At 35.0% G+C, this 15,327-nt stretch overlaps 1 protein-coding gene across 1 annotated transcript in view; it reads right to left on the bottom strand.

The window, feature by feature from the left end:
• The window catches only part of LOC109820267 (polyadenylate-binding protein 3-like), an 11,947-nt gene continuing 1,029 nt past the window's right edge, over window positions 4,410-15,327 (bottom strand). Inside the window, exons 2-7 of the mRNA XM_020386393.1 lie at window positions 9,565-10,340; window positions 9,405-9,482; window positions 9,218-9,307; window positions 7,423-7,713; window positions 6,414-6,623; window positions 4,410-4,969 (exon numbers count right to left, since the gene is read on the bottom strand). Coding sequence (XP_020241982.1) covers window positions 4,745-4,969; window positions 6,414-6,623; window positions 7,423-7,713; window positions 9,218-9,307; window positions 9,405-9,482; window positions 9,565-10,340 — 1,670 coding nt within the window. The 3' untranslated portion in view covers window positions 4,410-4,744. The remainder of the gene's footprint in view (window positions 4,970-6,413; window positions 6,624-7,422; window positions 7,714-9,217; window positions 9,308-9,404; window positions 9,483-9,564; window positions 10,341-15,327) is intronic.

The raw sequence follows: 15,327 nt of genomic DNA, 5'->3' as shown, positions 1-15,327 counted from the left end.
GACTCAAAAAACTAAGATAATTGTTTGATTTATTACAAACTTGTAAATTCTTTTTCTTCTAAGAATTTTAAATTGATCACCACCACTAACACCTAACAGGAACTAAAGTATGAAAGTAAATCTTGATCAAATTTGGTCCCTTATTCAACATGACAACAATCTCGACAAGTAACAATTAGTAAGCCAATGGTTTTTTTTTTTAAACATTGAATATTGAAGTTTGTGACAACGCCAAGCAAAATCATCACAACAGTAATTCTTTGCCAAATGGTTAAAGAGGCCACCTTTATATAATTAATGGTAGATCACATGCTGCGCTAGTTATCACGAAGATTTTTTTACGTCTAGTTGACAATATATGCATTCACAGGATCAATAAAAGCAGATTTTTATCAAATGTCTCTCACGAAATGCAGGATCATATCCATAGACAATAATAAAATATAGAAAAATGGTTAAATATCAAAGAGTAATTTTATGTGATGTAAGCAATCACATAAGCATACAAAACTACTAATAACTTTGTATAAAAATGCCTTATAAAAATTTCTAATTGTAATAAAAAATTAAGTTGTTATATAAAATGATTTAAAAATATTGTTCTTGAAAATTTCTAATTGAACCAAGCTCAATCTTTCTCCACCTTTATCTTTTTTCTGTGCAACTCTAGAGTAGCATCTTCATCATCTACGTCAATTGTAATATCAGGCTGGAGTTAAATTTCTTCTGCTCATCACTCAACCGAGAATATTTAGTTTTTTTAATTCTGGAGATTGGAGTGTTCCCTTCTGTTTAAAAAATATTCATATGGTCTTATAAATACATACACATACATTATATATATATATATATATATATATAAAAACCAGATTTTCTGGCATAAGTCGACTCATGCACAAGGGTAAGTTGACTTATGGTAAGTTGACTTGACAGTGTGCACAAGTCGACTTACGATCTGCGCTGGAATTGTGAATTTTTCCTTTGCCAAGTCGACTTATCAGGTTTGATAAGTCGACTTACGAAGTGTGCTCCAGTTGCTGTTTTTCTCTCTGCCAAGTCGACTTATGCTCTCTGTTAAGTCGACTTACGATGGGTTTTTTGCATAATCAGGTTTCCTGTTTGCAGTCTGATTGGGTTTTTGTTTTGATATAAATAGGGAAACGATTTGTTAGGGTTTTTAATCAGAGATTGAGGAATCTTTTGAGCATTGTGAGAGGGAGATATTGTGAGCAAGGTGAGATCTTTGGTTGAGGGTTAGTTTTATCCAAAAATCAGAGAATAAATTTCTACAAAAGAAAATAATATGTCATATGACCATTAATTTATGAAAACATATGAGGAATGCAGATAGTTAAACAAATTAGCGTAAATTTTCATAAAAATTCAATAGTAAACGATCAACTATAATCATTATTACAATTAAAATATAAAAATTATTGATATTCTTTACTAACCTGATACTCGTAATTATGGAATAAAGCTTTAATATGAAATTGGAATTGAGATGGTATTATCTTGTAGGTAAAAAAATATGTGTCAGAAACTAAGAAAACAATATGAAAATTATTACGATTTGATCATAATTAGAATATTTAATCAATAATAGTTCTGATAATAGTTCCGATAATTTGTTAATCTAAATAGTTCTGATAATCTTCCGATAATAATCTGATAATAGTTATGATAAATAGTTCTCTTATTATAATAATCTGTTATTATCATAATTTGTTATGTTTCCTCTTTTGTGTATAAGGTTGTCTTGTCTTACAGTAGGACTTTTAAGTTTGTTTTTTTATTTCATATAATTCATAATCCTTTATTTTGTTCATGTTTTTTTACTGTGTATATCATTCTAGGACTTAGTGATCGACTATTAGCTTGAACTTGAGTTGTGATGTTGACTATATGGTTTTCAGGCATTGTGTTGTAAGCTGAAATAACTCCCTCCAGTATTTGTTTGTCAATTAGATAGTTTCTGCTTAGTTTTCTTACACTTTCTCTCTGATTATTACTGTTTTTCACTTTTTTGTTTTTAGTTATTTTGTTCTACTACTACCATTACTACTATCCTTTTGTCTCCTGGATGTTTTATTATGTTGCTCCATCATCATTTGCTCGCGATTCTATGGAGGTTCTTTATCTGCTTGTCATCTAGCATCAAGTTTTGATCAGGATACATACTTTTCACGTAATTTCCTTGTCAACCAAAATGGATGGTCACGATGGCAGCTGCTTGTAGTTTGGTTAATATTTCATCTTTTTAATTTAGAGCTTGCGCTCTACAACAACTGGCCATGGGTAAACATTATTTGGACATTTTGCATTAAATATACATGTTATTTGTATCATTTTGCAGCAAGTCATAGTTCTGATAAGAAGATTATTCTATAAATTATGTTGGTCAATGCATTGGTGCAAAATATTTGAACTTATTACTTATATAATGAGGATCTTTGAACTTATATTTTTATGTTTTGAACTGATAGAAATTTATAGTTCTTAATGCAGATTTGCAATTTGGGTTCATTTCGTAAGCAGGTTGACAATGGCTGATCTGTTTCTGTTGGCTACTTCTGCCATCATCTATTGATCGTATGCACTATGCATGCACGTGAACAATCATTTAATGGAAGAAGAACTTGCGAAGGATGTAGAATTGACAAAACAAATATAAAAGGGACTAAATATTACTCAAGCCATGGTACACAAAAATAGAAACTAATTAAAAGCATGCAAAGAAAAAAAAGGAAAAGTATATGTCTTCTATTTCAGTTTATTTAATTAAAATGCATAATCAAATAAATCTAAATTAAAATAATAGCAAACATGAAAATTTACCTTGATGTGGAAACCTGCAACAATCAAATCTTTAATCTTCTAAATTCTGGATGAAAATTAAAAATTGAATAAATTTTAAAATAATATCAATTGCCATAAAAAGTAATTGTAGTGTCGAACAAGTGTCACTCTTAAATCAAATACACAAAATTTCTATAGAATAATCATGGAAAAAAAACTTACATGTTGAAGGAGAGATGGAGTTACTATAAAAATTATGTAATTTCTTGGTTTATATATAGGCATGAGGTATTGCATGTGATAGGATAATAGTCATAATTAGAGTTTTATTATGATTTGAATTGTGTTACAATCAAACGGGGATTTGTAATATACAGCAAGCGTTCAAATCTACACCGTTCTGCGCTTTGTTATGAATGTAGCTTGTTTTCAATGCGGCTACAGATAAGAATGTGAAATTGAATATTTAATCAATATTTATATGTAGCAGGCGTTCATATCTACACTGTTCGGGGATTTGCTTTCAAATGCAGTTTGATTTCAATGCAGTTCGATTTCAATGCGGCTACAGATAAGATAAGAATGTGAAATTGAATATTTAATCATAATTTATATGCAGCAGATTGATTGTCAATCATAAGTAATATAATAATGATGTAATAGCAACAGATTGATTGTCAATCGGGGATTTGTTTTCAATGCGTGCAGCTTGTTTTCAATGCGGCTACAGATAAGATAAAAATGTGACATTGAATATTTATAATCAATATTTATATGCAGCAGGCGTTCACATCTACATCGTTCGGATCTGGAATAAATAATTAAATTTAATTTAAAAATTAGAATTTGATTATAAATAGGATAGTTCAAACTTTACAGGGGTATTTTTGTCTACAGAAAGATTTTCCGAACTCGTGCTTTTAAAGGAAGTATGATAGATAGAAAATTTATTAAAATAGAAACTTTTATTTATCTACTGAATCGATAATGTATTATAATATTTGTTACTTTTGAATTAATGCGATACAAAAGAGCTCTAAAATCACATGGAGAAAAGATGGAGAAGAAAAACACAGAATGGGCGACCTCTGACTGAGAGGAAAATATTTAACACAATACTGTATTTTCGAATCACAATAACTGAGCGCCATTTTAAGCTGAGATGACGTGTAATGTACAAATTACCAACTAATAAAAACCAGTTATATACATGTCATATTAGTATTTGGAATCATGACCAAACATTAAATTATGAAAAGGAGATCTAGCATTTATGTTTATTTCAAAAATTGATACAGACTCAAGAAAAAAAAGGGTTAATAATCATATGCATTATAAGTGAGTATGCTCACTCACCTCATCAGGAAGTAGCGAAATTGGGCAATGTATATGAACTGAGTGATAATTGAGGAAAAGGATAAAATAGATCACAAACTAACTCGCAAAATATCCGAATCCCAATCCGAATTTGAATCCGATATTTACATCAAATCCTGATCCAAATCTATGTTGCAGAAAGAAAAGCCTATTCCAGATATATCCACATCTAAAGGGATAATACAAGTCTAACCAAATCATGAATCCATAGATTGCTCCCCCTTTTGGTAGTGAATCTGCAGGTATAAAACAATGCCAAACAATTATCCTAAAAAAACCAATGCCAAACATTAACCTCAAACAGAAAGCATCTCTAAAAGATCCAAGCTCCTAAATATAAAATTAAGAATCCATGAGAAAATCTCCAGAACAAAAGTTCCAACTACCAAGAGTACTTTCTAGTAGCAGACAGCCATGAAAACCTAAATCACGTCCTAAAATAATTATCGCCATTGCTATGATGTTAGAGACCCTAAGCTATGTTCCAAAAAAATCCCTGACTAAATTATTGCTCACTTGACTATATGAATGAGGTGCATCTTACTGCACGTAACTGCAAATATGAACCTTAATCATTTAAGGTCAGAGAGGACGACCGATCAGCAGCATCTGAGCCTGTAGAATGAGAACGCAAAACTTCCATGGCTTCGTACACTTTCTTTTTGAGAACTTCGGGTGATTCAATGAGGTGCAGGACTTCAGTCTGGTCCATCTCCAGCAGCATCCCAGTCACTTTTCCAGCATGCTCTCCTTCAATGCGTTCGACAAGTGGGTACAGTTGTTCGCCAAGCATCTGAAATGCAATACAAAAGGATAAAATATGATCTAAGGGGAAAAAAAAAGTATATGAATCCCACTATTCAAATTAGAACTTCTAGCTAATCCACAAAAGTACTAATAGACTTGGTAATCTACAAAATGACTATGAAGAGTAAATCCACCAGCAGTCACAATTCATTGCTTGAGTTTTAGTTAGGTAAGTAGTTCAAACCACATCAGAGAATTATGGATTACATTTTCCGCTGTGTATGTGGTGATAGGTTGTGCTTTTCCCTCTTAAAGACCCCCCTTATTCTATTCAATGAATAACAAGCCTTTAATAAGTATTTTTCTTTCTTGTCTATTGCAAATGAATAACGTTGCGTTATTAGAAAGGAAACATCAGTACATATAAAGATATGTTTAAAGTCCATCTTGTAGAGTGTCAGGTTTCCATTTAATGATGTCTCCCCGAGTTTAGATAGTAATGGAATAAGAATAATTCAATTCCCTCAATTTAAAGATCATGCTTTAGTATCTCACTGTTAAAAAAAAGAATTATTAGATAACAGAAGGCCTCAATTTCCATTTCAATTCGACTAGTGTTTCATGTGAAATGCCAACATAAGAATGTCAGTAATTTGCATATACTTATACATACAGGAAAGTGGCAGTTGAGAATAGGAACAGGTGGAAAAAAGGGTCCAAAAGTGAACCATACATGACATGAATTTTAGAATTGACTAAAACAGATTTATTTTAGACTCCAGGATAGGCTAAATGTAAAAAGACAAGGCAAATGGAGGATCCAGATTTTTAAGCTAAAAATAAAGCATGCACTAAACCATGTACTTTTTTCTATCATGGATGCCCAAAGCAAAGCACTGGAGGTATAATGATGAATATGAATTACATGAGATCTTGGTGCTCGATACTCCGAAAAGCAGGTGCAATAACAAATGCCTGTCGAGTGTTTACTTGCATTTCCTTCAATAGTTAAAATAATTCTAAAAGATCCAACAGGACTATCTGTACAAAGTAGATAGTTCTAGTTTACATGTTGTACAAGGCGAGTTTCATCAAAATAGGGTTCTCATTACCATAGAGGTCAAATAAAGCACAAAATACAAGCAAAACGAAATAAGTGTACATGGGAGAAATGCATTGAGATCTTGGTGCTCGATACTCTGAAAGGCAGGTGCAATAACAAATGCCTATCGAGTGTTTATTTGCATTTCCTTCAATAGTTAAAAAAATTCTGAAAGATCCAACAGGACTATCTGTACAAAGTAGATAGTCCTAGTTTTAGATGTTGTACAAGGCGAGTTTCATCAAAATAGGGTTCTCATTACCACAGAGGTCAAATAAAGCACAAAAGACAAGCAAAACGAAATAAGTGTACATGGGAGATATGCATTGAGTCCAGTAGCATCTAAAACAAATTCATCATGTTAGAGATCAAGTCAAACCAATCATACCGAATGCTGATTCTCAGGAGTAGCAGAAGCTAGAGAAGAGGCAAGCGCTGAAATAGGAATTGGTGGAGATTGGGCTGCATCCATGGGGACCATTGAATTTCCGCTCATATTAAAGGGCATGGCGTGACCCGTTGGACCTTGAGGCATCATGGATGAGTAGACAATATTCCTCGCATTTTGCAGATATCTGAAGCCTGGATTAGCATTGCGCTGGACCAGCCAGAAAACAAACCACCACGGTCAGAGAAAAGGTAAGACAAACTAGTCAAAAGGGGGATAAAATAGAACCCCTAATCCTAAAAGAGAAGATCAAACTCCAGGACGAAAAATATTAGAACCCCATAAGATCATCACACATAAATGATATTGAATAGAAGGAAGATTTAACTTAAGAACCATGGTAACATCCACTTAGCAGAACCACATATGGCTAGCTACATGGTCATTAACGGGTTAGCAATTCTCTTCCACTGTAAATTAGCTATAAGCTAGTTCCCGAATATGAATATCAACTAAAATAAGTGGCAGAGAAAAGTGCATTACTAAGGCACAGGAACTTAAACTAAGGAAGTACATTCAGTTAAGAAAAAAATGTAGCTTATCAAGATATATTGTCTATTGTTTATGGATGCATCACTGCTTTGATAGCATATTTCATGTACAATGCAGAGAAAAAAGTGCCATATACCTCAAAACTGTCAAACACGGCACAAAAAAAAAGCTTTTCTATGTAAAGACAGTGACAAGCCTATAAATTCAAAGGCAGAATGAGTATGATCCCTTTGTTGAAATAAAATGCCCTTCAACCTTGGTGACCAGTAAAGAAACAAGATCTCCGCCCACTTCACCACCTTTTACATGGTGAAAATCTGATTCTAATCAGAAAAGAAATAGCAATCCATTGGCCTAACCCATGTATAGATAAAACATTAACAGTAAGTGGACATATCATTTAAAGGAAACTAAAGAACAAAAAGAAGAAAAGCATAGAAATGTTGCAGCTAAATACCGGTTGGGGCTGTTGGTGAACCCCACTTCGCCTAATACCCATCCGATGGCCAAGTTGTCCATGTCTTTGGAGGTCGTAAGGAATCATGAAATTTGGTGCAACACCAGGCCGAAACCCTGGAACAAGTTGTTGTTGAAAGCCAAACCCTGCAGGTTGGGGTGGAACCAGACCAGCAGTTCCCTGACCATAATACAAGTGTTGTGGCGCAAGCCTTGGCGCACCAGGATGATAGCTCATGGTTGGCATTGCTGGGCTCAGAGGCCCAGGAGATCTAACCTGAGAAAATTTTGCCTGCAAAACAAAAATGAAAAGCTTCAGGAAGAGGTTATGAAAGCACAAAGGGAAAACAAGAATAAAACAAGCATACTATAATAAGGTAATTCTTAGAAAAAAATGCAATATTAATCCTTAATTAGGCGCTCGGGGGCATTGCAATAGAAATGAGAGATATCATGAATTCATAAAGCAGCAAGCATGTAAAGAACCCACAACTTGCTAGGTCAAATAAAGGTACAACTGGATCCATATATTCTTTTCTCCCTGATAGCCTATGATTGTGTCAGGTGCAGTAAAATTTACATCTATGTTGCACAAGTATATAGCCCATAACCTATGCATACAGCATCATAGATGAATATCAATAAACACCTAAGCTACATCATAGATTATATATGCAGCATGTATACATATACATTTTCCTGGCAATTTCAGACCGTATGCAAATATACTCAAAATTTACTCATTAATTTTTCCCAATAGACATTTTAGTTAGAGGCGGCATATCAAGAAAGCTAAGCTCTTGGGTGAATTGAATGAAAAGACATGAAAATATAAACATGAAAATATAGACTACGAAGAATCAAAAAGAGGAATGTTTACAAAGTAGAGATGGTCCTTGGATGGCATAAAGCCAACACAAACGGAAGCAAAAAAATTTATTTAACTAGAACTATGTTACATTACCATAAAGAAAGATTCTGAATTAAGCTTAAGCAAAATGCATAGACCGGACTTACGTAAATGATCATCATAGACTAGACAAAGATGGCTCACTAGTTTACAACTGTGATTTTGTTATATTTAAATGATACTTTACAATTTAAGTCCACAATGCATATATAACATGATAAAAAAATAATTACGTTTCACCAAATCTAATTTAACTTCGCAAAGGAGCATACAAATAGTCTGGTCAGTTTGGAATTTCTATGATCAATCTGCTGAACTGCAAGGCTAATCAAAATAGTTATCAGTCCTAAGAATGGGCACAAATTGCATGAATCCTAGCCTATTACAAAATATAATTGAAACAAGTGAATAAAATGAGCAGAAAGCAGAGCTTATCACTAATGATGCAGATTGAAGAAAAGTTCACGGACCAACCAGAAGCCGAAGGGGATCTGACTCACTCAATAAGCTATTTGTCTATTGGGATTTTAGGTTGGTTTTAAGCCTTTAAGGTGTAGTCCAGTTTGTTCATAGAATATGCCGCATCTTATTGTATAAGTGCATTTTTAAGACATAGTGGTTTGCCGATGATAGATAAAATAATCCAGCAAATTAATAAATATGGGTTGTGCAGAGCTGCTTGCTAGAATCTTCACCTGACACAATAACTTCATGACGACCTTTACAAATGCCCATCATCCAATTATAGAATGTAGCAGTGAACATATGGCAATAAGAAACAGCATATGCCGAATGATAACTCGAAAATGAAAAATGGAGTGTTACTTTAATTTTGTGAAAATCTCTGTAACAAATGCCAGTAAAGGGGCGGAAAAAGAAGTCGAACCTGCAAAGTCGCTCTTCTCTCCTCTTTCCGTTGAGCAACAGCAACATACAAGGGTTTTCTTCCAACCATTTTTCCATTCATTTCTCTTAACTAAACAGAAACAAATGTCAATAACATTTTTTGTTTGGAAAAGAATTTACACAACAAATTACCATATAAGTTCAAATTCCACAATGATTCTACTTACAACTCGATTAGCTTCCTCAGGGCTAGAAAATGCCACGAAACCATAACCCTTGCTCTGCCCTAGAGAATCAGTCATTACCTAAATAAAAAAGAGCAAGGCATGAGATCTGTTCACCGATTGTAAAAATCAATCGACAGTAAAGAGGTGAATATTAATGTACCTTGCAGGAGGTAATAGTGCCAAATTTAGAAAACAAATCAAAAAGTTTCTCATCATCACAGGTGTCATCAAGGTTTTTCAAGAACAAATTAGCTCCCTGCAATTTTTGTAATCTTCCGTACCTCTCCTGCTCATATTTAGCTCTCAGTTCTGCCTCTCTTTCAGCTTTCTTTTGAGCCCTTCCCACGTATAACAACTTCTCATTATAGACTTTGCCATTAAATTTCTCAACAGCAACCGCAGCATCTTCATGATTATCAAAATTCACAAAGCCAAATCCTCTTGAATTTCCCTTTTCATCTGTCATAACTATTGCACTATTGATAGGACCACATTCCTTAAACATTTCGATCAAGTTATCCTTTGTAACTGATTCAGACAAATTTTTTACAAACACATTTGTGAACTTTGGAGATCCATTTACCCGATCCCTCTCCTGTCGGCGAATAAATAGCCCAACATATACCTTTCTATTGTTAAACAGCATGCCGTTAAGCTGTGATATAGCCTTTTGAGCCGATTCTTCATGTTCAAACTGTACAAAAGCATATCCTCTTGATTTACCACTGCTATCAGAGGCAACCTTGCATGAAAGCACAGTGCCAAAGGAGGCAAAAGTTTCGTGCAATGTCTTGTTGTCAATGGTTGGGTCAAGATTTTTAATAAATATATTACCATGACCACTTTTCCTCATGCTAGGATCTCTGTTTGAGAACATGATCCTAATAGGCTTCTTATTAATAGTAGTAAAATTCAGTGTCTTCAAAGCTCGAGTGGCTGCATAACATTGAAACTTGATAAAGTCACTACATAGTTTTCATTATACTCAACATGCATAAGAAGACATTCTAAAAAGGTTCAGAAAATAAAGCAAAAGAAAACTCTTAGAATCAATAAATATAAGCAAACATGGTATTTGAACGATTATGCCACCATTTCAGCGGGGAATAATTCTCATTATTTACCTAAAAAGATAAGTTATAATAAAGCTCGTCAGGTTGAGAGCGAAATATTTTTAATCTCACATTTATCTTTCCCGTGATAGCCAAAATAAGATGCGGTAAAGACATTTCTCATCAAAGCAAATTAAGTGCAAACTCCAATCAATTTAAGACAGAACATATGAGCATGTATAACAGAAAGAAACTTTATAAATATATTTTCAGATAGCAAACAAGAAATGTGGTTGTATTTGTGCTCCGGAATCTCTAGAAAGATATGTACTTGATACAGTTATTGAAAAGACCATGTGGTAATAAATATGATGTACAGTTTGATTTGTATCATTTGATGTTGTGTACAAGTCGTACACCATTGAATTTTGAACACAAAAATCTGATCCAAATGATTCCACCAAAATTGGTTATTAACAGTTATACACCGTTGTTGGCTAATAACCAACTATATAAAATGAGATCTTTTGAAGTACTGATAGTTGATTTATAATGTTCCCTCATATGGGGAAAAAGAAAGCTAATATCAAAAAATAGGAAACTTGTGATTAAACTCTGAAGTATAACAGTAATTTTAACTCCACATCTGTGCAAACCCCCCATATTGATGCCAGCAAAATGTCCATGAGTTAGTCAAATGTTTCAAGTATAAACATTATTTAGCATGTCAATAGAAACTTTTAGCAGTGCATAAGTCTAGCACATAGCAGCAAAATAAGAAATTATTAGGGAGGCTTATCTGGTGTTGTTAAAATAGGTTGCAAGAAAATTTTTGAGCACCCGACACACTGTCGTCCAAATAGTACATACCTCCTCTCTCATGTCGAGCCTCATATCTCTTCTGACTTAGATGTTCCTATTACTCTTCGTAAAGGTAAATGGTCTTGCCCAAAATATCTTATCTCTCTTTTTGTCTCTTATGACCGTCTCACCCCATCTTTTCGTCAGTTTGCTTTGTCCTTGTCCACTATATCTTTACCCAGGTCACATGAGGAAGCTTTGTTAGTACCCGCTTGGAAACAGGCTATGGATGAGGAGATGAATGCACTGCTTTCTAGAGGGATTTGAAATTTGGTCTCTCTACCTACTGGAGCGACTATGGTTGGCTGTAGATGGGTGTATACCTTGAAATATTATCCTGATGGGTCTGTTGATAGATATAAAGCTCGCCTAGTTGCTAAAGAATATACCCAGACATATGGTATTGACTATTTTGAAACTTTTTTTCCCGTTGCTCGTCTTAACTCCATCAGAATTCTTTTCTCTCTGGCTGTTAATATGGATTGGACGATGCACCAACTAGATGTGAAGAATACTTTTCTTTATGGTGATTTGGACGAGGAGGTTTATATGGAGCAACCTCATGGGTATGTTGCTCAGGGGTAGAATCTTATCTGCAGGTTGAGAAAGGCCATCTATAGGTTAAAGCAGAGTCCTCGAGCTTGGTTTGATAAGTTCAGCAAGATTATTTTCTAATGTTGGTTTCCAACGTTGTCAGTCTGATCACTCTGTCTTTCTTCGATGCACAACAACTGGTTTTGTTATTTTAGTCGTATATGTTGATGATATTCTACTGACTGAGAGTGACTCTGTTGCCTTAGTTGAGACTAAGGAGTATCTAAACCGTTATTTTGTCAGTAAGGACATGAGAAAGCCAAAGCATTTTCTTGGGATTGAAGTTGCATATCAAAAACATGGCCTGTTGTCCCAAATAAAGTATGTGCTAGATTTACTAGAAGAAGTAGGTCTCTTGAAATGCAAACCTGCAAGCACTCTAATGGAGACAAATATTGATTTGTGGCGTGATGATACCTCTCTACTAGATGATGCTGGACGATATAGGAGACTAATTAGGAAGCTAATATATTTGACAGTTATCAGATCTGATATTACTTTTGCAGTAGGTGTACTGAGCAGGTTTATGCACAAACCTAGAGAGTTTCATTGGACAGCAGCTCTGAAGATTTTGGTATATACCAAGAGTTGTCCTGGCAAGGGATTGTTATATAAGAAGCATGAACATACTCACATTTCGGCTTTCTCTGATGCTGGCTACGCAGGAGACATGGAAGACCAAAAGTCAACCTCAGGATTTTGTACTTTTGTTAGAGGTAATCTTGTGACTTGGAGAAACAAGAAACAAGATGTAGTATCACAATCTAGTACAGAGACTGAATATAGAACAATGGCTCACACTGTTTGTGAGATGGTGTGGCTAAGAAAGTTTATGACAGAGCTTAGTTTTGTTCAGCCTGGACCCATACCAATGCATTGTGACAACCAGTCTGCCATTTATATTGCACAGAATCTTATGTTTCATGAGAGGACAAAACATATTGAAGTTGACTGTAATTTTGTCAGAGATGCTTAGGAGAAGAAGATGATATCTCTCATATTCACTCCGTCCTCATAGCAACTTGCTGATATTCTTACTAATGTTACTTCTTCAAAGGTGTTTTCTACTATATGTGACAAGCTAGGCATGATGGATATTTATGCTCCAACTTGAGGGGGAGTGTTAGATTAAGTAAATTGGGTATTGGGTTAATGGGCTGTGACCTGTTAACCATACCCTTATTGTATGACTATATATATATCTCTCTAGTATCTGAATAAATCAATTAAGTTAGGGTTTTTGCTCTCTCAATTATCTCTTTCTATAATTTTTATATTAGTATTATGTATGTATGAATGTATAACAAGATTCACTATTTAGTATCGTTATTTTCCTATAAATTTCTCATTGCTACGTTCTCAAAAAGTTGTTATAGTAAATTTCTGCATGTATGTCTAAAATGCATTTTACATTATTCCCCTAGGATTATGAATGGGCCCAAAAAGCTCAAAGCTTGGCACAAACTCACTGTAAATGAAATGAATCAAGCTTGAACAAAGTTTACGTTCATTTAAATAATTGAATGAGTTACTGAATATGAAAACCTTAAATTTGGATTATTCAGCTCCTTTAGCAACCCTACTTTTGTATCTTACTAATCCTTTTCTGAATTCCATATTCAGATGCAAGCTGCAACGTTGCACTGGCTACGTTATTTTGTAAAACACACTAATTATTAGATAATTAGTGAAAGAGCATTCTGCTCCAAATAGTTTATCTTCAGTTAAATGCAAGACCTAATCATCCCAAAGAAAAAATTAACGTTGAAGAATCTTAAAGCTTGCAAATTGCTTCCTCACAAAACCACAATGAAAACTACAATAAATACAAATTTTTTGGGGTATGCTACATAAATATTTTTCTTCATGCAGCTATATAGGCATTTTCTCAGTTAAATAGTTAAATTAACGAAAATAGTATATTTTTTAACTGCCTCCATCCATGATTATTTAGGATTATATACAGTACTCATTGTTGTTCCGTTAGGTACAATACGATAAGTTGCACAATTATAAATAGCCCCGCAATAGCGGCGCTAATAGCGTTAGCGGTCCCTTCCCGCTACGCTATCGCCCAATAGCGGTGACATATTACAGAATATGCGTTTTCCGTTCGCAAAAACAGCCAATAGCGCGCCCTAACGGTAAATAGCGGGTGATTACGTGCAAAATCCGTTTTTTTATTGCTATTTAAAAGCAGTTTGGGGTTTATTTTTTTAAATTTAAACCCAACCTTTAACCACTGCATTCCACCGCCTCCCGCGATTTTTAGCGTGCTCCCACCGCCTCTCATAGCCTCTGACACTTAACTCAGCACTTTCTCTCACCTTCTTCACCGTGAGCTTCTTCTAGGACAATCCTCTCACCGCTTAGCTCATCTTCTTGAAAACAACGACTCTTTGACTTATCCTCCAGTCGTCTTTGGTATTATGTGACGATTATATGTCTATTTCATATTTAGGATCTCTTTAAATCATCAAATATACACTTTTAGATTTTCTAGATTTTTCTTTAATCTTTTTTTAGTATTTACACATCTAAATTAGACCGCTATTTGATTTTACGTTTTTTACCGCTATTTTACCGTAATAGCCCCAAATAGCCTTAGCGATGTCTCACCGCTACGCGGCACTATCCGCTATCGATAATCTTGATAAGTTGTAATTGGCACTAAATTTTCACTGCTGGATATGCCTCAAAACTATCGCATTTGGTTCCATTTAAAAGTAAATGAAACAATATCACAGTAGGCTTCTTAAAGTGCATGAGAGAATGGCGCTTTAAATCTGAACAGATATTTGATTCGATGCTTCATAATTAACCTTAAGCTATTCTAGCCAAATACCGAATTTAAAAAAAGTACAATATTCCTTCCCTCAAAATTTTTACGCTGAAATATACAAGCCTATCAGGGGACATTATTTATTGGGTGTAGTAGTCAAAGCAACAAATTGGCATATGGTTGGCTGCATCCTTCCTTTTCCACTAATCTTTCAATACAAAACTAGAACTACTTCCTTGTTGGAATTGGGGTGTCGACCAAACATTGCAGGCGAAGTCCGCAGCTGCAGGCGAGCTCACGACCTTCAGGCGAGCTCGAGGAAACCAACAAGCGAGATTCGAAGTCGAGAAGCTTCAGGCAAACGCGGCTTCAAGCGAACGCGGTTTCAAGCGAGCTCGTGAGCAGGTGAGAAGCTTCAGGCGAACGCGGCTTTAGGAGAGCTCGTGAGCAGGCGAGGTCCACGAGCTGCAGGCGAAGTTGGACGAACTCGAGCTGGCGATTTCGAACAGGCGAGCTCCAGCGATAGCCTGGCGACAGGCTGTCACTAGGGTTTCCCTATAAAAGGGAATTATTGTTCCTAAGCCAAATTAGACTCCCCCTCTCTCCCTCTTCGATTCCAAGCGGCGGCGGCGGC

This window comes from Asparagus officinalis, chromosome 8, assembly GCF_001876935.1.
Source record: "Asparagus officinalis chromosome 8, Aspof.V1, whole genome shotgun sequence".
Lineage (NCBI taxonomy): Eukaryota > Viridiplantae > Streptophyta > Magnoliopsida > Asparagales > Asparagaceae > Asparagus > Asparagus officinalis.
This window is presented reverse-complemented; position numbering and strand designations above follow the sequence as displayed.